Consider the following 26,611-nt stretch of genomic DNA (forward strand, 5'->3'; position numbering starts at 1 on the left):
CCTTTCATCATGAATTTTGTAATTCATATGTGTACACAGTGATTTCAACTCATTTCTGTGTGTTGTTGTTTTCACACTATCGCAGGGTTCTCTTGCCAAGAAGTTTCCCAAAGACCAGACGGATGGAAGACTGCTGGAGTTCATACACCAGCTACTGCTCTAAAAGAACATCGAAAAGACTAAACAGTAAAGTTTATGTACATTGAAGGCTACACGTGAAATGTTCTGAGAATATGTGCTACAACAGTACAATGTACTGAGTGTTGTTAAGATGTTCTGTCGAAAATTGTCATGTTGACAAGATATTCTATCTGAATGTTTCAAATGAGAATTTGAAATATTACCAATAAAATATCCAATAAAAGAGTACATGAAACAAATATCAATTGCAAATGAAAATGTCATGTAAGACAGAATGCCATTGGCTATAGCAAGTCATGATCATTAAATATTTCTTGATTCAGCCAATCAAAACATAGAGCTCAAGACATGTCAAGGTAGCAGTTGTTTTTTTCTATGCACAGATGAAACTCACTTATAAGAGAGTTTTTAGCCAAAGTTCACAACGTTTGTCAATTATCATTTTTCAAAAGAAAATATTTTTAGTACAATACGTTGAAAAGTGCTTTTGGTTTTCTCCATTTGAGGTGTGATTCTCTCGAACAATATCAATTCTCAGGAAATGTTTAATTATTGTCAATGTCACATTCATTACCCATATTGTAGAGATTGTCCCACATTTTGTTATTCTTGTATGTCACTGTGAAGATACCGGTACTTCCACTGAGTTCAGTGCAGTTGCTGGGTGCTCATCCTAAAAGGACACAAAGTCAGTTTTTTCTTGCAAATTTTACCTCCAGAAAAAAATGAAATGTCATATACATATAAATATGTTGATGAAGAAGAATATGAATTTTTTACCACTACCCAAGAGTTTTGGAATGTCTGTGTTGGCATTTTGGCAGAGCAGTCAGCTAGCTCATTTGCATACAGCCAGTTAGCTCATTAGCGTACACAACAAGTCAGCTCATCAGCATACACTGAGCATTTTAGTGAGCTTAATTGTGACCCACTGTTCTCCAGTTATACCAACATTTGCTTAGAGGTGGTGGGATGACATAGGGGTCACACAGGGTCATGATGGTTCATTGATGTCATAAATAACCATCTAGGTGTTCTGATAGGTCAGTGCAATTGCTCAACTTCAAGAACAAATGAGTCTGTGAAGGACATCACAATTGTCAGGAATAATGATAAAACTTGAAATTTTATGAACGAATTTTCAGTGTGACAGCAACGTCACTAAATCTCTCAAAATGTGAGAAAATTAATCTCAGAGTTCGGTTTCAATGTAATGCCCAGAACAAAATTGGTCAAACAAAGCAACTATCTGCATATACAAAGAGTCAATACACTCTGCATGTAGAGGATGGAAATCGCTCTCCTTGAATGAGACTATAATTGTGGAATTATAAAAGTACAAGTGGGAGATTCTTGATCACATCCCAAGTAATCAGTACATTAACCCTTTCACCACCATGGTTTTGTCCCAAATCCATTGTTTTCTATGGTAAAGTTGGACCTGCATACAGGGAACTGGGGGTGAAAGGGTTGAGCTATTTAGTAGGCAGAAAACTCTTTGTCTGTGTCATATTTCTGATTTCAGGAGCAAAAAATCACATATTTTTGGGATGCTGGTATTTTTAGCTTTTACTGGAGTTCATAAGAATAATAGAAAATCAACTGAAGCTCAAAGAGAGCAATGTCTAGAGTTGTCAAGACTTTCAGGAGTGTAATGGTATTTTTTTTCATGAAGAAAACAGATCTTTCTTAGGAGTGGCAGTAGGTGTATATTTCAGTAGCATAAATCACATGATTTAACTGTAAAAGACAGGTTTTGCCATCACACTGCTAATATTTGAACAGTTTTGGATGTCACTGAAATAGCTTTAGAAAATCTTTTTCAGTTTGCTATGAGTTGCATTTGTTTGATACCTGCATATTGAGTCACTTGTATATTTTGTTTAATACTCCATACTGTAGCATAAGTAATTCTGTTTTCATTCTCAGCCCGTTTGATTGCACAGTGCAAACCATTTTTCTTCAAAAACCCACTCTTTTGATTACTGTAGACTATTTCTCATTCATAGCAAGATCTCACAAGACTTTGACGTGCAAGTTGAACAGTTTGGCACCAGATGAGACATCGAGTCAAATTTCATTGAATTGTAGCACCTGTTCAGTGGAGCTTACAAACAGATTTCTTGCAAAGATTTGCTCGGCTTGGAGAATGGTCCATTTCCCATGTGTGCAATGCCTGTCAGTTTTTCAACATAAACACTAGTGATTGGTTTGAGACTTGTATAGAGAACTTACCCTCTAAACCAATCACAGCTCAGAAATACCCATGCAAACAGAAGCAGACGGTCTGGAATAAGTATAAACAGAACTCGATTGTATAATTTATGTAATTTATAATGGAATTTATAATTCCAAACCTGATGGAATGTTATCTTAAAAGAGTTGATACATATTTCTTTGTAATTTATTTGAACTTGGATACAAGTTAATGCACACGTTTGTTGAATTTTCTTTGAGTGATAATTAATTTGCATAATTTATTTGCAGGTGTTTGACATTTGTTTGGACGACTTGCTTGTAGATAAATTCACAGGAGGATTATGTGTATTTTTTTGGCATATGCTTTTCCCTGGGTCAAGTTTATGTAGATATAGCTCTATGCATTCTATTCTTCAGGTGAAGGAATATTTAATAAAGGGTTTTGAAGAACATTGTTGTGTTGTGATTGTTTTAAAAACAAGTGATGGGTCAGATGAAATACTGAGGCCGGAGAATGTTATAGGCACTTAAGTAACATTGTGAGTAAAAGTTCCCTGGAAGTGTTTGCCTTCAAATTTCACTGTGGTCAAAACATATGGACCAGATCTCTGTCACTGTAGTATCTAGATCCCGTATAAATTGCAGGCAGCAAATGGGGGTTTTGTGGTGTGTATGTTATATCCAATCCATTGACATGAACAGTATACAATGGAAATATGGATAACTTCAAACTATGCTTTATTTCTAATGAAGAGTGGTCTGTTTGCGACGGATGTGTGATGTTATGTGCTTGGCACAACAAATACAACCTGACCTATTAAGAGACAACTATCGGTTTTAGAATATTGATGCGTATGTATAGGTCTGGTGTAGCTAATCTAAAACGAGCTCCCACAAATGTTAGACTAGAAAGTATTGAAAACAACTGAGAACTGGACTAGCTGTCACCAAGGTATATTCTACCTTAAACATATTTTGTAAACCAGTGTTAAACAATAAGCTATTTCACAGAAAAGTGATGCAAATACAAAACAAAGCCTTGATGATATACTGCTTGCCTAGCGCCCTCTACAGTTTGTTATCGTAGTTCTATGATTACCAAGTGGTTCCTCTAGGCAGTGTCTCTTCAGCCAAATTTTGTGCAGCAATAGTTTTACAGCCTTGTTTACAACCCGCCTTGCCACACTCCCATTATCTTTGTTTTATGGCAGTTGTTCTCAAGCTTTTTCAATGATCCATCTATTCAATGTGAATTCCTGGCATATTTGTGGTATTTAATTTGATATCATTCATATATTCTTGTATTACAGTGGTATGAGATACTTCAGCACATGTTAGAGCGGGATGCCAAGACTTCAGTGACGTGATTTCCTTTGTATTGTTTAATTATGCTGCCTTGTTACCAAAGATCTTTATTTCATGTATTCAGTGGCAAGCTTAAACATTCCAGCCATGAACTTAGATTTGCTCCAAGTCTGTGGGTATACAGATAGCAAAACACAATAAATTGGAGCAATAAAATCCAGCAGACTGTCATGTTTGTGGTCAGCTGTTGCGTAGATCATGGAGTGAACGTTTTGGTAAGCCAGTAACTGCTGTTGAGAAAGCCAACCAACTTGGGCCAGTCTACCATGAGCACTACATAACACAGTGAGTGCAGGATATTGATGAGACATAAAACAATACTCCTATTTTCTTTAGGTCCTTACTCACAGTCATGTAAAACTTGAGGAATTTGAAAGCCTTTCGCAAATTTTCAAGGATTTTTGAGGTAAAATATTACCGTTTTCTGAGTTGCATTTTTATGACATATAATTTTTATGATGTCATGACCGATTATTTGTGGTTTTTGAAAGTCATGGGTGGCTTATCGATTTTCCAGGACCTAATTTTATTTTGCAGGAATTTTAAGGCCAATCCAGGATGTTGAAAGTTCAAGGCTTTTCACGGAGGGTGCAGACTTGCTTACTTTCTCCAAATACCTAGATCCGACTTGCCATGAATTTCACAGAACCATACAAAACCATACATAGTTTGTATCATAGATGTTTACTGGTATAGTACAGCAGGATTCTGAATGACTGGGCTCTGTTAAAGAAACACAACACACCTCGCAACTTACTAGATACTAACAATATTTCAAGACAAATAGTCCAAAATGTATTTTAAAATAATATAATTTATTAAAATAAGACATTTCGATTGACTTACAAATACATACAATATGTAATGATCGCTCAATAAGGAATATACATAGGGGGAAAATAGCAAAATATTTTTTTTTCCATTTTACTTTTTTTTTTTTTTTATATTTAGATTTTTACAAGAAATCAACCAGCAGAAATGCAAGTGTCTTGATGAACACACAACGATGAAGGCAGTGTACATGCCTTGCAATTTAGTCCTACACAATATATGCATAGTTGTGAATAAGTTTGTAGACAAGAATCAAATTTGGAAAAATTCATTTGCTGTACATGATAAACACAAAAACAGAGAACTAAAAAACACATAAAAAAATTGTGACATCATTGGACAGTATCCATATACAAGCGTTCAGTTTAGACCAGTAAAACTGTCAACGTTATTTGAAGTAATCCAAGCCAATAACTAAGTACATCAGTCCATGTGAAAAATACAGTATTTACAGTTGTAATGAGTAGCGCCGATTTCTTATGCATCAGTCTCTTTCGTCTCGGCGCCTTCCACGTCCTGTTTGTTCTCTCCACCTGTAACAGACAAAGATATCATTATCATGAGTTGTGGTGCTCTCTCAGTGTATTTCCACTCATACAGTAATTTCAGCAACAAACACGACCAGCAACATGAAAAGTCCCCTAGGAAACCATTAGATGATGATCATTAATCACTGTGATACTTATTCACAGCATAAGAAAACATTGTCAGATTGAACATAAAATTTGAAAAGCAAAAGCACTCCAATCTAACATTTGTTTACAAACTTTAATTATTCTTTTTTAATATTGTTTACTATTGCCTTCTTTACACTTGACAGTGAACTGAATGATTTTGAATTCATCCAAGGTGTGAGTTGCTGTCTTATTTTTGTTGCTGCCATTACTGAACTTGACACTATCACCTACTGTCAGACCGACACTCAATACTACCCATCTACAGTTCTACACCTATACTACACCACACTACTACCATCTACTACCAACTACACCAGTACAGTCTACTGTTATTATCTCGTATCCTTAAAATCACCTTCAGCCGGTTGTTCCTCTGTTTTTGCTTCCTCACCTTCAGCTGGTGCACTCGTGTCTTCCCCTACATTGGAAAGCATTAGCAGTTTAATATTCTCCCATTCACATCGTGAAAGTTGTCAGTCTCACACACATAAAGATACATTCTCAGAAGACATACGTCTGCACTCAAGACAAGAAGTGATGTGGGCGATATATGTATATCACGTTTTCATGAAAAGCCATTTGGAGCTTCTGAGCAGCGTGAATGATAACATTTAACATGCATGACACGAGTATACTCCATGATATTCACAAGTTAAGCAATTTATTTCATGCTGATTAGTCAAGACATGTATGGGAGCAATCTGCACTTTTCCTATGGTTCCTAGCATTGGCTTGAGACTATGTCAGTATTCCTGCAGATGAGCTTAAAAGCAAAGAGCAAAATGCCCTGGATTAAACTAAGCAGTATGAGAAAAAAGATCATGATTTGTGAATATGTTCAGATATGAAGTCATGGTATAGCTTCAAAGTATGATGTGTGCGACAGTCATCGAAATGACAATGCCAAATCTATTAACTTATGAAATTACTGTAGTATAGAAAGCTGATTTTAAAATGAAGTTACAGCATGTACAACAAATTGTACATGTAAGAAAGATTGTTGGTAAGTACAGTACATTGATTTGGTTAATACTATTCTCCCATTTCACTGAGGGAGAGATAAAAGGTATGTAATTGGGAACAAGAGTGTTAGGCCGCAGAAACAGAGGTCAAAGGTTAGAGGTCATCCCTGCTCTGCAACTGAGAAGAATTAGTCATCTGCCAGGAGACAGGAAAACCTCTCCTGACTGAAAACATGGAATAGTTACTGAACTAAGAGGTGAGTAGAACATACAATGTACTGTCAGGTAATGTGAATTCATGAAAATAGAAAGGCACTCACTTTTGCTAGACATGGGAAAGAGAAATAATTTAAAGTTTGCATTTTGATCGACTGATGGCAGTTGGGAACATTTGAATCTTGCGAGACACATAAAGACTCGTAATAATTGATGGAAAGAAAGGTGGGGTATGCATGAGCTACTTACATAAAATGTAAAATGTTTGCATATGATATGTAGCATGGAAATGCAGGAATTCAAACTGTTTGGCGACATTTACAAGTATGTTGTTGTAATGTGTGCAATCTGCACAATTAAGCATATAAGTGAATGCAATAGGTTTTTTTTATCAATGAATATGCACAGGAATAATGATGAGCTTTGGATTCAAGTCTTAGCATTGTTTTCACACCTTTTTCTTCCTCCTTCTTTTCATCAGCAGCTCCTTCACCTTCAGTTGTCTCGGCTGCAGTTTCTGAAAATGTGGGATTGTTTACAGGGTCAGGACAGTGACTGCGAGTTAGTGACCAAGCACCATGTGGCATGCCTACGGCGTACATATTCACTTAATATTTTCTATGGTACATCAAGTACCCTAGTTCATATTTTCGCCTTTTTGAATTGTCTCTGTTGTGTTGAGTCGAGTTGTGTTGTGTTGTGTTGTGTTAGTGCATACGATGATACCATATGACAATAACAACAAGACATTCACATGACAGTACGGAAACAACACACAAATAACATTTTAAAAACAGACACATGGAAGACAAGTGAACAACGTTTGAGAAAAAAAGTGTCAGAAAATTGTATTCGAAGTAATACCAGGCAGTAAAATGTGATGAAAATTAGCATTTATATCTATTCTACAACTGTTGACATTTGCGTCTATGCAAACGTTGTGCTTGAGTTCATTCACATCTTTGTGCATCAGATATCATGCAGACCGAGCTACAGCATTTTGTAACGAATGGTTCATTAATTTACATATAATGGTTATAATAAGTAAAATAAGTGAAATGGATTCACAAGATATATATCCCAGTGTTCTCCCCAGGAATTTCTGCTAGCATAGTTGCTAATTTGCATTACAATAAAATTTATGTTTCTATTGTTTTACCAAAATTAAAAAGTAATGGCCACTGTGCTTTCATTGCTCTGGGAAGAACACTGTTTCCCCCCTGCTATTCTATTTTGATCTTTGTGTTAACACCATTGCTATTTCCTACAATTAGTGCATGCGCGTTCTCAACAGATTATCTCCTTCACCTTCTTTGGGTGGCTCTTCCGTCTTTTCACCATCCCCCTTTGCAAGATCACCCCAATCTTTGCCTATGTTAAGAGGTGACAATGAGTTGAATGAGAGAATGTAATATGACAGTATACAAAATTGAACAATCCAGCCTTCACTTGGAAGTTTTTTTTTGCTAAAAAGATAATTTATCATTTAAAAAAGAAAATATATGAATGTAGTGTTCAAATGGTGTACATTTATTAAGTGTGAATTAAGTGTGAGACAAGTGAAACCAAAGTTTATAAACCATTAGAAATTTTTTTTTTCATTTTACAATACAAATGCAGTGTTCTTCCAAAAGCCATCTGGAGTGTGACACTGTACACTCTCTGATTTTAACCTTTCACCACAATGGTTTGGCCCAAAGTCATTGCTATTAACAGTGAGTGTGGACCAGTTTACAGGGAAGTTGAGGTGAACAGGTTAAAAGCTTGAGACTGATTTACATAACACTTCTTGTGTTATGTAAATTAACCAGCATTCTATGGACAAATCCTGGAAAGAACACTCCATTGTACATTTAGCCGTGTGTTATCTTTCTATTTTGATAGCATGCATATCAAAGCCACCGTTAAGTCTCCCTTCAACATTTAAGTGCCTGATCACCTTCTGCTGCTGGTTCCTCTGCCTTTTGTTCATCCGTCTCTGCCTGTGCATGGCCTGTTTTTAAAAATTAGACACTGGATTAAAGCTTGATTGCATAAATAGTGAGAAGAGTGGTGCAGGATAGATGCAGGGCAACAAGCTTCTATGAGAGAAATTTCTGCGGTGCATAGCATTTGATCCTGCCCAGAAGGTCTTTACACCATCTAAGCTAGAAGTAGCTGTTTACAGATTTGTTTTCTATTTTTTTAAATCACCTTCTTGTGGTTGCTCTTCAGTTTTTTTGTCATCAGATCCTGCTAATGCACCCCAATCATTGTCTACGATAAAAGAAAATGGAGATCCGAGACCTTGTAAGTTTTTAGTCGTACACAATTGGACAAAACTTATAAATCAGAATGCTTTGTTTTACTTCTCATAAGTGATAACAGTGTGCTCTTTTGAGCATTATTTCAGTCCTTCCATCTGAATGGTTGACAGCTGGTTGCCATTTTGAATTGAATGGAAATATCACTGAATTTACATTGTTAACATAGCATCAGTATGACAGTATAGACAGAAATACACAAAATGTTGGTAGCATGACAAAAACAACACGATTTCAAGACAAAAGATGCGCATGAAGAGAGAACAGAATTAGTACAAATACAAGAGAATTATACACATGAACAACATATACCTTAGGAATATATACCAAGGAAATATATATATTATATATATATATATATATATATATATATATATATATTATATATTTAGACAAAATATGATTACATAAATTATACAGTGTAGGACAGTGAGGAATGTGGAGAAATGTTAAAGTGTGAAATCTTGGTGTTGGTTTGTAGCATGCAGAATCATCAGTGAGTATGACATCTCTCACCCTCTTGTTGTTCACTCTCTTTTTGTTGGTCGGCTTCCTCTGCTACCTGTTCACCTGGATGTTAATATGCAAATTGCCATCAAAATCTACAAGTACTACACAGAGGTAACGCAGAGATAATGGCTGAAATAATGCTGGATGAAATACATAAAGAAGACTGCACATAGAAGAAATATGGTCTATGAATGTAAAAAAGATGACATTCTTATTGAAAACTTGCATCTTTACTGATCCCGATTAAAATGGTTAGTACATGTTTATTTCTGATATCCTTGCTCAGGAACACAGGGTACACTAGACCATTTTTGTTATGTGATCCCAGTACAAATTAGCAAATGATATTGTTCTTGCAAGGCAAGAAATGAGATGTACATTTTCTATGGTGTACGGCATTTCTCATATCTTGCATGTGAGAGACAAAGTGTTAGTTAAGTCTAGTCACATGCAAAGTCCAGGGGAAACCAATGGGAAAGCCGCATGCAATGTCCACCATCACTGAATTCACTGTACAGGTATTTACTGGAGTCTACAAACTACACCCAACACAAGGAAGACCAAGACAGAGCCACTAGTCTACAAGGAGAATAACTACAGGAACATTAACACCTAGAGAAGCATGCAATATTTGTGGGTAAGTTTCTTCATTCATTCACATCAAGGGTTTCCAACGTTCAAATTATATTTCTTTTGAGTCTTGATAGTTCTTTCATTTCAATTATTGGCCTGTATTTGTAACAATAACATAAATAATAGTATTCAATGTAGAATATTAAATGTTTTTTTGAAATTTGGCTATGGTATGAAACGATATTTTCATATGAATAAAATAGTACATTTTTTTCACAAGGTACTTTTTTGTTTTCATCACTTTATCATGTTTTTCTAAGTCTTTTCTGTATTTGTAACGCATGTAAGTACTAGCTGACTTCAGAGCTGCAAAAATCTTTCATATTTCAGTGACTGCTACTGAACAAAAGTTTCAGGAAACCCTTGACTGTGTTCAGAGTTCTCTGAGGAGAAATCTTTCCCCTCCCCATTCACCATCTAAAATGGAATGATCTCATGATCAGAGAGAATGGAAGGTCAAACCACTGTAGGGTAAGTGGGGGTGGCATGTTATGCCACTTAGTCACTGCATGCTCTCACCCTCAACATCGGCGCCCTCATCTTTCTCATCAACTTTGCCTTCATCTTGTGTCTCAGGTGCGGCCTCACCTTTGAACCATAAGTATAACAGACATTTAAGAAACACAAGTTGCTGAAAAGCATGGTAACAAGAGTTGATAAAGAAAATTCAAGAAGAGCATTGGAGAGTTGAGTGAGTATACAGATAGCGGTAGAAGAAGCAGAAGACAGGCTCACCCTCGTTTACTTCATCTGCATGCACTTCACCGTTTTCACCTGGGCGGAGTGACAGTTGAGATCTCGTTACAGTGTAAGAGAAAGATGGCATTCATAGCACAGTACTGAATAGCAACCATGACATCATACAGATTAACGTGTACGAGTGTGCATGAACGCTACCCAAATGAACAGAAAAAGGTAATTTCTGGGGAATAATCCCCAGGGAATACAGAACAGTTGGTCAGTCTGTGACGGCATTCAACAGGCTGGAGGGCAGAGTGCAAATCTACACTTAAAGGTGGCAGGGATCACATGCATCATGCATGCAGAGGACAAGAAAAGTGAAGCGAGACCTACTGGCCAAACATACCATAAGGAATAGGATGCAGGGACACCATCCTGAGTGTGCACATGCAATGTGTGTTAAGCAAGTGCAGATATGAAGTCAGTTTGAGTATCGTATCCACGAACAACTTACATGGGGGATATGGTGTTTAGCTTATTACTACAAATAGACGAACGGGAACGATGCATATCATGACAACTGGCTACCACATCACATTTGACAATGGTATGAATTTAACAGTACCCTACACTTGTACATGCATGCCAGGAACTTTTTAACCGCTCACATTGACACTATAACAATGTTAATTTCTACAATGACCTTTGAGCCATTACAATAACAACCATTATACCTATACACCAACATGCCACGTACCATGCCTCTGAATTTTCACTGAAACATGTCTGAGATGTACAGAGCCCAAATTTGATTTTCCTTTTTTTTTGAAATGCTCTGAACATTGAAAATCTTGTTTTTATATTAAAAATTGACAATACCCTGAAAATTTTGAATTCATTGACTGCTTTTGGTGCCAGTAACTTTCTTAGTCAGAATTTGAACAGATTTTGCCTGGAACAATAAGTTCACTAGCTAAAGTAAATCTATGAAGATTTGAGAGGACAGCCAATTTCAATCAACCTTTGAACTCTGTAACCTTTCACCTCAGATATACCTTCAGACTCGCTTTCAACTTTCTCCTCCTCCTCCTCCTCCTCATCCCCTTTATCATCATCATCATTATCATCACCATCACCTTCAACACCATCATCATTATCACCATCCCCCTCATCCATGGTCTCATCTTCCTGCCTTTCATCATCAGCATCAGTATTATCTTGTTCCTCTTGACTCTCCCCTCCCCCGTTTTCATCTACGTCCTCGCTATCATCACTTTTTTCGATATCTTCTTCTTTCTCATCCTGCCCCTCATCTGATTCACCCTCTGAAAGCCAGTAGTTTTCATCGTTACTCAGGCCAATCAGGAAATAACTGTACACTATTCATCAATTGCATATCTTTGCTTTTAAATCAATTGCTTTAGAGCTCAACACTTTTTCACACTTTTCTGACCTTGATTAAAATATCTGCATGCAGTCTTCCTATCGTTGATTATTATCCTATACAACTATACGCACAATAATGTGCATCACTTAGACCTAGGTTTATATTGTTATACTTTTGATATACGCGTCTTCTGTTGTGAGGTTTGTCTTACAGCCGACGCCACTTTTTGGTCAGGTTTCCAACAAACAACGCTGACATGTGAATTTTCTGTTTGGTTTAAACAGCAATTGTGGAGCCCGATATTTTACTAGTCAGTTTCCCGTCATTTTCCACAATACAAGTGGATTTCACTTGTCATGTTGCACGTTTCCCTACAACACCAGAACCACAAACTTCTCTACCCATGTGCATGCAACTTACTAAACTGAGAACTGACTTGATGCAACACACAATAATCCACAACACCAAATAGTTACTGTACACCAAGTCCCTGAAATGTGTACCTTCTTCAAAACTAGCTTTCTCATAATCCTCATCGTAGGACACATCGTCATCCTGCTGCCCATCAACACCACCCTTCTCTTGCTTTTCTGTCGAATCCCTGTCCTCCACATTTTGGTCTTCATCACCACTGTTCGCGCTATTTCCGTTTGAAACCTGTTGTCCATTTTCTGCACCACTAGATGCACTGCCTGTGTCTTTTTTTTCTTCTTCTACTGCGATGACATATGCGATGAATTTTTCATTATGGCAAAAACTTAATGCTACACACGAAACCCTGCCCCCCCCCTCTACCTCACTGCCTAGTGGTATACTCTGACTTATACTCATTGGACTCCGATGAACTTTCTGCACAAGTGATACTCTCAGAGGGTATGGAAGCCCACACAAGAGGGTGAGCAGAATGTGTTTTGTCATCAACTTGCAAAGAAGAAAGAAGGTAGTGAAGAAAGATACACATGCTCAAAGGGACTGACTATTTCAAAGAGATATTGCTCAATCTCCCGTAAAATGGTGGAAGATTGGAAGTGTTGGCGGTGGTCACAGACGGAAAATCAAAGCCAATGGATAGGAAAGGTATGATGGTATTTCTGGCTGAACAAAGCACTGAAGTAATAGCACTGAAGTAGGATGTACAATACTGGAAGGAAAAGAAACTAGAAAAAACAATCAGAAAAAGTTAGTAACACATCAAATCTATCACAATTGTGTGTCTGGTATGTTCAGCGTTGAAACATGGGTTGTGATCATAAGGAGCAATTGTCTTATCCAGTTGCTCTGTCAAATAGCACTTTGTCATGCTAAGAGTGTTACTCATAAAGGGATTGATAAATGTGTGTAAGCATGCCAGTTTGTAAATAACAATTGGAACATGCTGGAGACAGAATGAAATAAATGGACGGAACATGCTTGTGACATACTACATTTAGAACATACACAAAGAAGCTTGAAGTGGACAGGATGAATATCTCATGCACCATCTGCCAGGAAAAGGATTGCTACCTGTGGAAAATGAAGACCTATGGGATGGAATGAATATGGTAAGTGATGTGAAGAAAACAGATGATGAGCGAGAGAGACATAAGTGTGTTTGTATATGAATAACTACTTAGGCTTGAATATTATCACCCATGGCTGTCCATGCAATGGAGTGTGTGTGATAGTCTCACATAGCACAACATGCAGACTAGCAACACCAACTAGATTGCGAGGTTTCAAAACAAAACAATGTATTCCTGGTAAAAGGAAATATACAGGGTTTTAATGTTTGTTGTATTAATTTTCACATTATTCACAGGAGGGTGTTATGTAATATACCATACTTCTCACGCTGGTTATGGTACCGAGGTACAATATGAAACCATAAGGAACAGTGTGATTTCATTATTTCGTTGCGCCCACAAAACCATAGTGTTTTCTGGAATGAAAAGTGCACCTAGCTGTCACACATGTCTACTGACTTCCCTTATATTTACATTCAGAGAGTCAGTACATGAATGTACAGATTTTTTTGGATGCTGGCACTCCTGTGTTTTGATGTTTGCTTCTAAAATGGACACCATAAATTATCAACATCATCATCAAAACATTGTTCGCCGTGAACTACAGTAAGTTACATGTGTTTAGTTTAGAACACTTTGGGTTCACAGAGACAGTCAAAACATGACTGGATCATGTTTTAACACCTTTCCTTATGTTTCATAAAGTTGATATGTTAGATGGCTTTGATGAACTACACTCTCACCTTCGCTGGTTTGTCTTCACCTTCACCTTCACCTTCCGCTGGTTTCTCTCCCTCAGCTGTAAAGCAATCGTTAGAAGTCAAGTTATGATTATTCTTCAAACCTGTTTGAAGCCGGCTATATATATTGGCAGGAGTCTTCCTACTTTTCCATAGACATAAAAATATATCAGCCAGAAAAATTTTCTGTAAAGAAACTTCATGCTAAAAATTCTATTATTTTGGCATGGTATCTATAAAATTGTGAAAGTGCACTTCTCAAGTGTGAAAATGAAGTTGTGCATGTATTAAAATGTTATGACATCAGATATTTCAGGTATTCAATTCAATATACAAATCACCAAGTCAGGACCTCATTTGCATATCAATATGGCTGACTTTAATGCATAGATCTGTTGCCTAGCACCACTTGTTATCTGCGCTGCTCTAGAGCATGAAGAAAGATTATCAGCATAAGCATAAAACAAAATGGCATTGCATTAAATTTAATTCAGGTTGTGGATTATGCATGCAGATATGTCAGCATTACTTTAGGAATGCTATGTCAATTACAAATTTTTATCAAAATAGTGTTAAGTTTAGTAATTATTGAAATTATATGCACATATTCCAATGCTATAGAGACATGTCAAAAATGACATCTTGCATAAAAATCATTGATGTAAGTGATCTATTTAATGCTAAAATATAGCAAAAAATTGAAGTCAGGCAATATTTCAAAGCATTATGGCACAGTATGGTCAAGTAAAATACTGTACAGTAAGAACACAATGCTTAATATGCATAAAGAAAAAAGCATTTATGACAATTTTACAGAAAGTTAGCAATATCATAATATTGGCAACAACATGCCACATAGGAGAGAGAATGATAGGATAGTGAGAACGTCAGGAAAGCATACTACAGTACGGGCTGAAAGAATAAAAAGACAAATTAAGTGGACAGAAAGCTGTCGAGTAAAAGAAGCTTGAAAAGTCAATGCTCAGACTATGCTAAAGGGATGTTTTCTACAGGCAGGCAGGTAACTTGACAACACGACACCAACAGGCACACATGCTCCTGTACAAAGAAGAGAGATTCATCGTTGTCAACTGTACCTTCTGGTTTTTCCTCTCCCTCAGCAGCTGCTGCTTCAGCGTCACCTTCCGCAGCGGGCTGCTCAGCCTCAGCCGCTGCATCACCTTCTGCAGGAGCAGCCTCGCCTTCTGCCTCACCCTCTGCTGCAGCCTCACCCTCTGCGGCAGCCTCACCCTCTGCGGCTGCCTCACCCTCAGCGGCGGCTTCCGCCTCAGCTTCTCCTTCGCCACCTTCTTGTTTTTCTCACCTTCTTCTTCTTTTGCTGTGTTGTGTGCAAAATCTTGCATTAATTATAAATGACTGACACCCTTCAAGCCATGAGATGCACAGTTTCATTGACTCGGTGCCTTTTGGTATTTACGGTAGCCTCTATAGAATAATGCTAGACACAATCCCTGAATTCTTTTTCAACTCTTCCTCCCTTGTAAAGAAAAATTAATGGGAGGGGAGGGGAATTTTGGGCATTCATGTAAGCATTATAGTCACTGAAGCAGAGTGTCTGCAATGGGACAGCACAAGCTATTCTTTAGATTGTAAATTTTCAAATTCAGTACTGTTAGATTTCCACAATTACAAATGATACTGACGGCAAAACTTCCTGGAGAATGCCATTATTTCTATAAAAATTAAATTCATTGTCTATTCAAACTTTTCATTTTGCGTGTAGTGTTACCACTTTGACTTGTCTAAAGACTTCTGACTGGAGAATGCAAACCAGCCAGTCTAAGCTTCTGAAACTGTGTCTCTCATTTGTCAAGGCAGAGTTTGATATCATGCAAGTATGAGTAACACCGAAAACACAGAAGATGATTTTGAACAAAACACTTGTTGGGAGAATGTTTCATGCACTTGTCACACATTATAAAGAACACCATGTTTAACATTACAACATTAAATGACGATGGAAACATGCAGGAGATAAACCATAAATTTCAAACATGCAGCATGCAATGTGAATACAAAAGATTTGAACATTACAATGCTATGTAACAAAGCTGTTACACCATTAGCATGCTTAAAAGCCTGAAAAAGAATGTCCAATCCATATATGGTCAAGGTGTGCTCACAAATATCAGTACTGGAGAAACAATACACAGGATGTAGCAGTCAATGGTATGGTATAGAGTTGGACAGTGATTGGTTCTCCATTTTCCATATTTGGTTGCTGCTTGACCATATATGGTATGTATAATAATATGTTAATGAGAGCCGGTCCTTCATCATAGGCTATCAGACCAAGGGCAACATGCAAGAGATGAATACACACAGAATGACAGTGACAGATCAATTTTTGAGGTTTTTTCAACCTTCTCCTTCATCCTCAGCTTTCTCTCTCCCTGTTCCTCTCCCTGTGCCTCTCCCCTTCTGTCGTTTCTTCTTTCTCCTCATCCTCTTTCTCTGTTTCTTCTGAAGTGAGTTAGTATTGAAAGAGCTCAGACATTGCAGACAGAGGATGAAATAGTAGGAGAGGATACGACCTTTGACCATGGACCGTCAGGTCTATGATGCTTTGACCGTAGAATCATCCCAAGCATCTAATTTGGGTTCATACCACAAAGCAACTTATCAAAGGAGATAATGCTATAGTATAAAACAATTGCTTAAGACTTTTGTAAACAGAATAACATAAGTGTAGCTCTTAAAATGTTTTGCAAATCAAAATGTAGTATACTGTGGAATAGATAATATGACCTTGAACACTTATATTTAGAAGAAGGTTACTATGAATGTTTCTGTAATTTCAAACACTTGAAATTTTTTGGAAACTTTGAACAACATATGAACCCAAATATTGATGCACAGGATGTAAACAGGAAGCATATAAACTTTGGTATAAAACGGAGTAGTTCTCCACAACAGAACTGCATAAATAGTCTGATATAAACAATGAGATTACTGATATAGCTGTAATATATACAATAGGGTACATGGGTACAACACAATCAGTAGGCAGGATTTCAATAACAGAAGTGTACTATGGAAACATGCATTATGTAAAATATCAGATACCAGCACACTGCCAGTCACTGCTTGCTGTAGGCTGTGTTGGTACTTTAAGTAAGGTTAACACCAATAATTTCATGTTGTGTAACAAGATGTAGTTACGTATCACTGTTCATCCCTTTTCACCCTTTTTCATAAGAGTGAATGTTTTCACAAAACAAACTTTTTAAATGACATATGTTTCTCACCCGGAAAAGTGATTTCAATAATAATTACACCATGTCTACTGCAAAATTATTAAGTTTTGCAATTTAAATAATTGTATGGCTGGCAGATATGTTTGATATTTACAGGTCTATTCTGTAATTCTGAGTGGAAAGCTAGAAAACAGGCACCTATATATATACCATAGATCAAAACTATATTAGACCGACATTACAACATTAACAGAAATAACATCAAGATATTGTTATAGTCTTGTACATGTTTTGTAAGGTTTAAACAGCATATTCTGTCATTAATTTCATTTCGATAGGATAATTTTGATGGCAATTTTATAGTTGTCATAATATAAATTGCCTGTATTGATTTTTTTTGTTTTTCTTGATGTACAATTTTCTCATCAGAATATAGGAAACAACTCCCCCACTAACAACTCCCCCACCCCCAAAATATCTGAGTGTGTGGAATTGCCAACTTTGTGACAAAATGATAGCATTGGGTTTGACCCTTCCAAACACTGAATGTAAAGGGATAGGATATAATTCAATCTTGATGTTATTTCACTGTCTCGAACATTTAACACATCAGAAGTATTTTGCACAGTGCATGCATGGTTAAAGAACTAAGAGATTGGAGATTTCTTTACAGTATATGCAGACTCTATTACTACGGAAGAAAAGTTAGAAAAGTGATATTAACCTTCTTCTTCTTCATCTTCCTCGTCTTTGCCTTCCTCATCCTCATCCTCTCCTTCCTCTCCTGGAGTAAGCAATGCATGAACAAACAAACAAAGTGCAAAGGCAAATTCATAAAGTGGACAACATATTGGCGGGAGTTTTAAGTTATTTAATGACAGATTAGCCTTTGTGTAATTTCTTAAAGTGCATCGATTCAGCTACACCATCCCTTCAATTATTGTGTCTGTGTGTTTCCAGATGCGCCATTGCATAATTTCTGAAAGCGTCTTAGCTTTCAGACTGACCCAGTACTGGGCAGGATGGTGTATCCATATAAACTGCTGCACATGTAGCCAAATAACCAGCTGTAACAGTTACCCAGTGTAAGAATTTCCTGGATCACTAGCTGTACCATTTAAGTATTGATGTACATTGCACAGCGTTGACAAGACTTTGTCACACTATTGATTCAGAAGCTGTACAACAATTAATGAATGCATAAAACCACAAATACCAGATGGCATTTTATGATCACAGGAAGGCCTCTAGTAACTAGAGATATCATGCATACTAGTTATCTGAAATAAAGTGTGCACTTGAAACAAGATGGAAACATGTTCACAGTTATGCCAAATAGGATTATGCAGGTGTATTATAAATTGAATTTGCACACTCCGTGGTTGCAACATTTGTACAAAGTATAAACAATGTATGGTGTATGGCACATATTCATTTATGCATGTAAGAATACATCTTTTTCCTGAAAGATTAATAAAATTGTTAACATCAGTCTTGAGTGTATCATAATAACTACTTGGTCATAGCATTGCCATTATAATAGACTTTTTGACCTTGACATGTGTTTTTGGTAGCCCCTACTAGGGTACATCATTCATTTCAACACCAGGGTTCTCTCATTGGCTGGTTCATAGACCATCTCACGTGCTTCCCACCTATCACAACACTCATTGATAAACTCCATGTATACAGATTTCATCCACACAAATCAACACCTACAAAGTCATTGACCTATCAAAGAGATCCTTTTCAATTCCACACCATCAACCACACTTTAGATTTCATAACAGTGTAACATTTCACGGTGATGAGAAGAACTGTCTTTCATATCAATTGTAACACAATAATGTAAACATGTGATTGCCATGTCATTTAGAGTAATTACACTAAGCAAACTCAGTGTTTGTGAAGTAGAGGGTGGTCATTTATACACGAATTGGTTCTCTTCATTGTAGAAAGGAAGATCGTCGAATATCAATCTTTGAAATGTGGACATTACTTTCAAATCATAAAAGACGATCTACTTCCTAATGTGTAAATGACCCAACTTCCACAAACAGTGATTGAGCCTAGTTTGATTACTCTTAATAGCCAATATTTGCGTAATCGTGTTACAATAAATGACGGGTAAAGAAGCTATTTGTATCTCCTTGAAATGTTGTAGTAAGTCACCGTCGCCATAGACAGTAGAATGGCTTCTACTCTCTATGCTGCCTTCCATTCTGAGTTCTCACCTTTCACGGTACCATCCGGATTGAACTCCACATCTGGGAAGAACTCCTTGATTTTGTGGGATGCTTGATCTGGATTAGAGCTGGCATGTATCGCATTCTGCAGGATGTCTTTACCCAGCAACGCACGGAGTGATTCCGGCGCCTGCTCCTTGGCCACTTCCGGATCCGTCGGCCCCATGATTTCTCTAAATCCTGTGACAGCATCTTCTCTTGATAATACCATGACCATTGAGGGTCCACTGAGGAGTGCAAATACACATTTGTGCACATCAAATACAAGCCTTTCATACCCAATGATAGAACGTTCCATTCATCAAGACAGTAGCAGGCTATACCATTATCAGTCGCGCTAGTCGGCAAAGGGAGTCAATCTCACTAATTCCCTCACCAGACTAACACTGGGTATGCCGTGCATTCGCCTGTGATACTTTTCTTTCAAGGTGTAAAGGCTTGTCTACATCCACAAACACGTAATTGCTTGGCATAAGTGAAATATAATTCAATGCAAAAGCACTGTGTTGATACAGTGTCTCTGACTGAACTGGTGCAGATTAATTAGCAAAGTTAGTTAGTTGCGCTTGCTGCTTGTTTCTACCTTTGCTCTTCATTTTAACCTTTCACCCTGGCATTGTGAAATTCAATTAACAACATCACTACAGAAAGCATTGAAGTCGAAGTGACCTTCACTAAGAATGGGAAGATAACCTTTCCCCCGTAGTTTGATATTGCACACCAAAACTGAGCATGCGCCTATGTATAGTAACTGTACCACTTGATATTGAAAGTCTTGAAAAGTATTGAAATTCACTTCTTAAGTAGGAATTTCAAAGAATGACCACCAGATCATAATAATATGGAAGAATTATCAGACAAAATTTACATAAGTATGCTAATAACTACAAGAATTTGTGAAATGACGAATGCCTCGGAGTTATCTTATTTCCATATATTTTTATAATGAAATTTTGTACCAAAAGACTATTGCAAAATATACAATATGCAAAAATATGCAAAATATCATCTGTTTACACAATTGTATGTAATACAGTGGTCATGAGGAGTTCAGCTACAATGCTCAACTGGTAATGATTGTTTTCATTGGCTAATACAGCAAGGTGAGGTTATCTGCTGCATGCAGGTGAAAGGGGACACAGTTAGTGTGCACAGTGAGTTTAATATTGTTAGCTTAATTTTTATGTAATCACCATATTAATCAGCCTATACATAAATAACATCACAATGGATGGTTTTTTTAATTTCGTTTTTCATCTTTTTGAAAGATAAGACAGAAAGTTCATCATCTTAAGAAGGATAATGGAATAAAAAGACGGAAAAGACACAAATGGTTAAAAAGATGAGAAGATGTGTTTTCCTATTTACTACTGGGCAAAGAATTGGCCTCTACATAAACCTTTATACCACTGATTTCTCTGTGCAATTTCACCAGTTTAAAAGTGTTCCAGATTTGATGTGAGTGCAGAGGGCACCAGTGATACGGATATTGTGAATTTAGATAGGGGACAATACGTGAATCAGATGTACCTCAATGGTCGGGGTATTATCAAGAGAAAAAGATCATGAAAATAAATTGTTGTGGTTAGATAGTCAATAATTCACACAAAGTTACACAAGCTCAACAGCCTGGCAATTAGTTACTTGGAAGCTACCGTACTGGGTCCTTTTGAAAGTTTGCCTCAGAATTCCAGAACAAATAAACCAAAAACTTCAGTCTTTTTTATGTCACCTTACTTTTCTACAAAGCAAAATATAACGTTGAGAACATAATAAATTGGTTCTGGTTACGGACTTAGAGTGTTGGGTGAAAAGTAGGAGCGAAAATCTTTTTAACATAATTTTGACATAGAAATTACAGAGTATGTGTACTCTGACACCATTTTTCAGGTTCTTTTGATGACAGACTTTGAATTGATGCTCCTAATTGAAATATGGCAAATGCTGGCCATTTGCTCAAGATTGGTGCATTTGATAATTGGAGATGAAGAGTACATGTGGCGATTGATGACATCATATACAGACACAGAGGTGATATGTTTGGTCATGAACCTTAATGTACATTCTTTTTTACTTTATGATAAATTAAGGAAACTTTTGAAGACGATATTGTTCATGCATTATGATTATCAATGTGTAAATTCAACCACTGTAGCAAATCTTAGCAGAGCTGAACTTTCTGTGGCTTTATAAAAACACAAAAACATGCACATGGTTAATACACACAGTGTCACACAGAAACACAATGGTTAAGTTATAGGCTGAGTGTTGTGGGCGACACAGCTAATGCACTGTACATTGTTCGTCCCTGCAAAACTGCAACACATTGAGCAGGTGAAAGTAAGCATTGGAAAGCTACGAAATTTCATTTGTGCAACGACATCAGTATCACAGTATCTGAGAAGGAAATATTCAAATTATGCCACTAGGACGAGTCACACACAGTACAGAAACTGTCTATGGACGAGATTAAAAACTTATCAACGTAGGACATCTTGAATGCTCGAACACTGTATAAGAAAATGAGGCAAACTAGCTTTTGTTTTTTACAGACACTCTGTGATGCATTATTTTACAATACCTTGCCATGTGATCCACAAGGCTCTGATAGAATTCTTTGCCGTCGTGCTCTTTGTAAAGTTGTTCTGCAAGTTCTTTCGTCAGCTGTGTTTCTTTGCTGACAGCGATGTTGAAACCGGCTTCTTTTATCCTCTCCATGATGGCTTCTGTGGGTGGAGGAATGCACATTGGCTTTCATGTCAATTTCAAAGAGATTAAGAGATGTTTTGTGTTTAACATGTGACGTCTCCAATCACAGCATTTTGTCTGAATAAACTTTCTCCTTCCACGCAGAGATGGCATACCAGTCATGACACATTGTGGAACTTTTCCACAGTTCATACAATCAATGTCAGGTTAAATTCAAGGACTTTCAAGGACTTTTTGAGGTCCAAAATACCATTTTCCACATATCATATTTGCAATATACCAGTTTTATATCATTTTACATGTCATTTTTACAATACTGCTGATCATCCTGTCATTTTTGAAAATTATGAGTGGTTTATCAATTTTCCGCTCATCTTCAAGGACTTTTACAAGACTTTCCAGGAGGCTTTGAAATTGAAGGACTTTCCAGGAGCGTACGGACCCTGCCTTTTTCAGTTGAATGACAAATCATTTGACATTTGCAATGAACTGGTACGGCTGAATTGATCTTTTAAATAGCTTAAGCATAACTGGTTTTTTTCCAAGCATAAGTTATGAACGATTTCTGATCAATAGTTTTTATTGGCCATTTAAAAGTTGTGGATTTTGTGGTACTGTTTTGGTGACCATCAAGACATTTATTGGATAAACAGAAAGAGAATTCAGACAAAATGAGAAACTGGAATATCAAGTATTATAGTCCTGATGATACATAAAGTCTATGAAGAAAGCATGATATGAACAATACTGCATAACAGAATAAATACCATTGACTTTAAATGAACACTGATGAAATATAATGTATATGATATGCTTCACACTTTATCAATGAATGAATGAATGATATTCAAATCCATGCAAACGACACAGCTTATATGAACACTAAAAATGAACTTTGACTTAAAAAACTGCTTTGTAGTTATTGTGTGGCTAGATGCAAGCTTTGTGTGTACCATTATTTCCTGTTTTGTTAGTGCGTCAATTAATGTCGGTCTGTATCACTGCGTGTCCACATAGTGATCGTATATGCCTGCGTGACATTGTTTATTTGAGGCTTGTTTGCTGTGATGCTATGAATGGCTTTTGGAAACACATTTCTATGATACACGACAAATGAACAACTGCTGGCAGAGAAAAGCCACACATGTTGATTATGATAACATATTTTTATACAAGTGAAAAATTGAACTCGAATACTCAGAAAGATACTGAACAACATGCATTAGGTAATTTACACATGCTCATAGGGGGGTCAAGTGCAAGTTCAGTTTCAGGGTAGTATGCTATCAAATCGGTAATTGGTTGGGATGGCTTATCATGCAAGGAATACAGAGCACAGATCAATAAAACAGTCTCACCCCTTACTGTAGTGATATAATGGAATGTCCTGTGTACTTTTGTTTATAATACTGGCCCCAACTATTGGTATTTGGATCATTCCATTTCACAGACAGAGAGGGTGAGATGCTTTATATGATCTTTCAGTACAATAACTCAGCTTTACAGTAGAAATAATTTTTCCTTTTAACAAATCATTATCTACATGTGAACACCCTTTGGGAAATATTCATTTCTTACAAAGTCGATACTGAATCTGATTTGATTGGATAAAATAGGTCTGTATCCAAGACTTATAAAAGAAATTTCTCACAACACTTTTCCAAAAGGATGTTTCACATCAAAGATAACATGCGCTTCAAGAAAGAGACACCCAACATGCAGCAAACTGGGTAACTTGGGAAAAGGTACCATATAAGGATATATATATACATTAGATTATGCAGGGGAGCTGCAGTAGAGTTAGAATTGTACAGAACCCATGCCATATATTACTGAGAACAGTCTAGGTTTCTGGGTCAATGTCAAATATACACAGTATGACAGGCAAGGCTGACTACTTATTGTCCGCTGTGTTACTGAACAATAACAACCTGATGATCTGTACAAACTTGAACCTTTCCAACAAAATTACTACATGTTTTTATCTAGTCTGTGTTGTGATATGTGATTACTGTTTCTAGTCGTGTGGCAAATAAACATCAAACGGCATATTTTTCAGTTGTAGAAAAAGTGGCAGATTTGACTAATTAAAACCTCAATTTGAATCTTGCAAGCATCATATCATATAAGTGCCATTATGCTCAAATTTACTTTTTGGGAGGATGACATCTACGCATGTTAAATGAAACTCTTATGCGATAAAAAACTTATTTATTTACTTGTCCTTGATACAATGATTTAATTTACTGTCATTATAAGCTGATTGGATGAAGTTTCTACCAATGCATTCTACTTTCCTTCGAGCAATAATTAACCCTTTGAGCGCCAAAGTCAATCTGAAGCCAATAAAATGTGACATTTATTTGGTCCAAAATTGTCAAAAAAATTACAGAAAATTCACAAAATTGGCAAAATTTTGCACACTATAATTTTGGTGGTAAAAATTGCAGCGCAAAGGGTTAATTTGCAAATATGCAAAAAACGCACAAACTTCCATTAATTTATAAAAAGTCTTACAAAAGAAAGGAATATGTATGAAGCTTTTGTTCACTTTCATTATTAATTTTGTTCATTATCCTGAAATGTGATTGGCAGTTTAGAAAATATCAGCAGTGAACTATATCTGAAGTGTGGTATTTTTAAATATTTAAGTCTTTTTGCCAAGTTGATAACATTTCAATCATATAATTGTAAATCAGACCTGTTTTTGGTGAAGCAATAAGTATGGCAGTGAACGCATGGCATAATAGTATTAGTCTTGATATACCGGTTACAGCTTTGACAAGATTACACTGACAGCCCCAGTAAAACGTTGATTCAAACACCTACCTTTCTTTTGGAGCTGGTGTGATCATAATTGAAAAAGTTAGGCATTTTGCGTGAAAATCATGCGTATTAAATGATGAATTTTTCAATGGCGCTATTAAACAACACACCCAAGCGTGTGATAAGTCGCATAACAATTTCTTACACCACACACGTCACAAGGTGACGGCAGGAGGTTAAAATGTCAACATTGAGTGGAGGGGAAAAAGCCTTTGCCGGTCATGCTGTGCATATTAAGTAGTCAGTTTTCCCTGGCTTCATCTATTGTCACATTCTTCTTTTGGTAGAAAACGCTGTCTGTGAGTCAATATGGAGTTACAGGATTCTGGGTATTTCGTTGGAAAAATTACCGTTCATATTAGGACCCGTAAAGATTATGTTTGGGTTCAAAACACATGTTATGTGTACATTTAGTGAACATACATTTGCAGTCATTTGATTCAAACTTCCTATGGTGATGCATTAGTTTCTTGCTAAAATGTAAATCAATATTTTGAAGGACAGAAAAGAATTAGTGACAGAGAAAGATATTGTTGATGAGGTGAAAAAAAACTGGTAAAATATATGGTGTTATTTTTAATAGCGTTTGATAGATATTATACAACAAGGTTGACAGAAAACAGGTATATTGCACAGTGCACATAAGAGAAAGGAAAAACCAGTGATTGTATTTTACATCATAAGATGACCTTATTACATATTCACCCATTTACTCTATGGTTTGACAAACTTTACTGTTGGTGACTACACCACTTAGGGTCATTCCAAAGTTATAAGATGGGTGTGAAGGACACTCTTGGGGGTGGCTAGAATTTGAAGGAGTGCAATTCTACTGTGTAAAGTACTCTGTGACAAGAGATGAAGCGAGAGAAAATCCGATGATGAACCCAGATCTGCCGGGTCTACCTTTCTGTTCCTCAGCTGCATCAGGTTTGATGACAGCTAACGTTTGCTGCACTGGGAAAAAGTATTGGAGCTCCTTGTCTGCCATTTTGGCCGAATCGCTACCATGGAGTGCATTGATCTCATTTACGGTAAATTGGGCACGCAAACTACAGAGAGAAACATAAATTGACAAAAAGACATTCATACACGTGGAAAAGACACGTCGCAGAATAATGAAGCAAAGTGGGTGACAGCCAGGCAGAACTGAGTCAGTTATTTCAAGAATATTAGTATGGGTTGAATTATCATATTCACTGAATATGATAATTGCTGTAAAAATTCACTAATTTTTGCAAAATTTTGTAAAATGTGACTGAACACTGTTTCACGGAAAACAAAATGATTCTTTAAGTTTTCATTTTGCTATGAATTTCTAGTTTTTATTTTTTTTCTGAGAACATGAAATTCTCATCATTGCATTTTGAAAATTTTGTGACTTTTACTGAAAAGGCTCACAGCATGTACCCCCTCCCTCCCCCACCCGAGATAATCCTCCTCCTCAATTTTACAAATTCACCTT

The 26,611-nt window shown here is 36.7% G+C and overlaps 3 protein-coding genes across 32 annotated transcripts in view; 1 reads left to right on the plus strand and 2 right to left on the minus strand.

Moving 5' to 3' along the window:
* Nucleotides 1-2,790, plus strand: part of LOC139143525 (MPN domain-containing protein-like) — a 42,186-nt gene extending 39,396 nt beyond the window's left edge. For 2 of the 4 annotated variants that reach the window (XR_011554614.1, XR_011554615.1), the window contains exons 15-16: nucleotides 86-1,516; nucleotides 1,610-2,790. Coding sequence is in view for 2 of the 4 variants with exons in the window: in XM_070713938.1 (XP_070570039.1) it covers nucleotides 86-163 (78 nt within the window). In the remaining 2 variants the exon portion in view is untranslated. Of the gene's footprint in view, nucleotides 1-85 lie in introns of all 4 variants that reach the window. The other 2 variants (XM_070713938.1, XM_070713939.1) reach the window with 1 other exon arrangement.
* Nucleotides 2,791-4,501: 1,711 nt separating this feature from the next.
* LOC139143526 (thioredoxin domain-containing protein 3 homolog) overlaps nucleotides 4,502-26,611 on the minus strand; it is a 38,399-nt gene continuing 16,289 nt past the window's right edge. Inside the window, exons 14-26 of one of the 27 annotated variants that reach the window (XM_070713943.1) lie at nucleotides 22,193-22,337; nucleotides 19,600-19,838; nucleotides 18,090-18,149; nucleotides 14,183-14,206; nucleotides 10,573-10,611; nucleotides 10,357-10,425; nucleotides 9,211-9,264; nucleotides 8,585-8,647; nucleotides 8,331-8,384; nucleotides 7,700-7,762; nucleotides 6,846-6,908; nucleotides 5,569-5,631; nucleotides 4,502-5,069 (exon numbers count right to left, since the gene is read on the minus strand). In XM_070713943.1, the coding sequence (XP_070570044.1) occupies nucleotides 5,014-5,069; nucleotides 5,569-5,631; nucleotides 6,846-6,908; nucleotides 7,700-7,762; nucleotides 8,331-8,384; nucleotides 8,585-8,647; nucleotides 9,211-9,264; nucleotides 10,357-10,425; nucleotides 10,573-10,611; nucleotides 14,183-14,206; nucleotides 18,090-18,149; nucleotides 19,600-19,838; nucleotides 22,193-22,337 (992 nt within the window). In that variant the 3' untranslated portion in view covers nucleotides 4,502-5,013. Of the gene's footprint in view, nucleotides 5,070-5,568; nucleotides 5,632-6,845; nucleotides 6,909-7,699; nucleotides 7,763-8,330; nucleotides 8,385-8,584; nucleotides 8,648-9,210; nucleotides 9,265-10,356; nucleotides 10,426-10,572; nucleotides 10,612-14,150; nucleotides 14,207-15,244; nucleotides 15,487-16,531; nucleotides 16,632-18,089; nucleotides 18,150-19,599; nucleotides 19,839-22,192; nucleotides 22,338-26,052; nucleotides 26,199-26,611 lie in introns of those variants that run through there. The other 26 variants (XM_070713944.1, XM_070713945.1, XR_011554616.1 and 23 more) reach the window with 26 other exon arrangements.
* On the minus strand, nucleotides 10,618-14,124 carry LOC139143529 (sodium/potassium/calcium exchanger 1-like). The gene is made up of 2 exons (XM_070713957.1): nucleotides 12,409-14,124; nucleotides 10,618-11,843 (listed from the first exon to the last, which is right to left on the minus strand). Exons 1-2 carry the CDS (start codon nucleotides 12,821-12,823, stop codon nucleotides 11,503-11,505), a joined length of 756 nt encoding a protein of 251 aa, XP_070570058.1. The 5' UTR covers nucleotides 12,824-14,124; the 3' UTR covers nucleotides 10,618-11,502.

Source organism: Ptychodera flava, chromosome 11 (genome assembly GCF_041260155.1).
Source record: "Ptychodera flava strain L36383 chromosome 11, AS_Pfla_20210202, whole genome shotgun sequence".
NCBI classification, from domain to species: domain Eukaryota; kingdom Metazoa; phylum Hemichordata; class Enteropneusta; family Ptychoderidae; genus Ptychodera; species Ptychodera flava.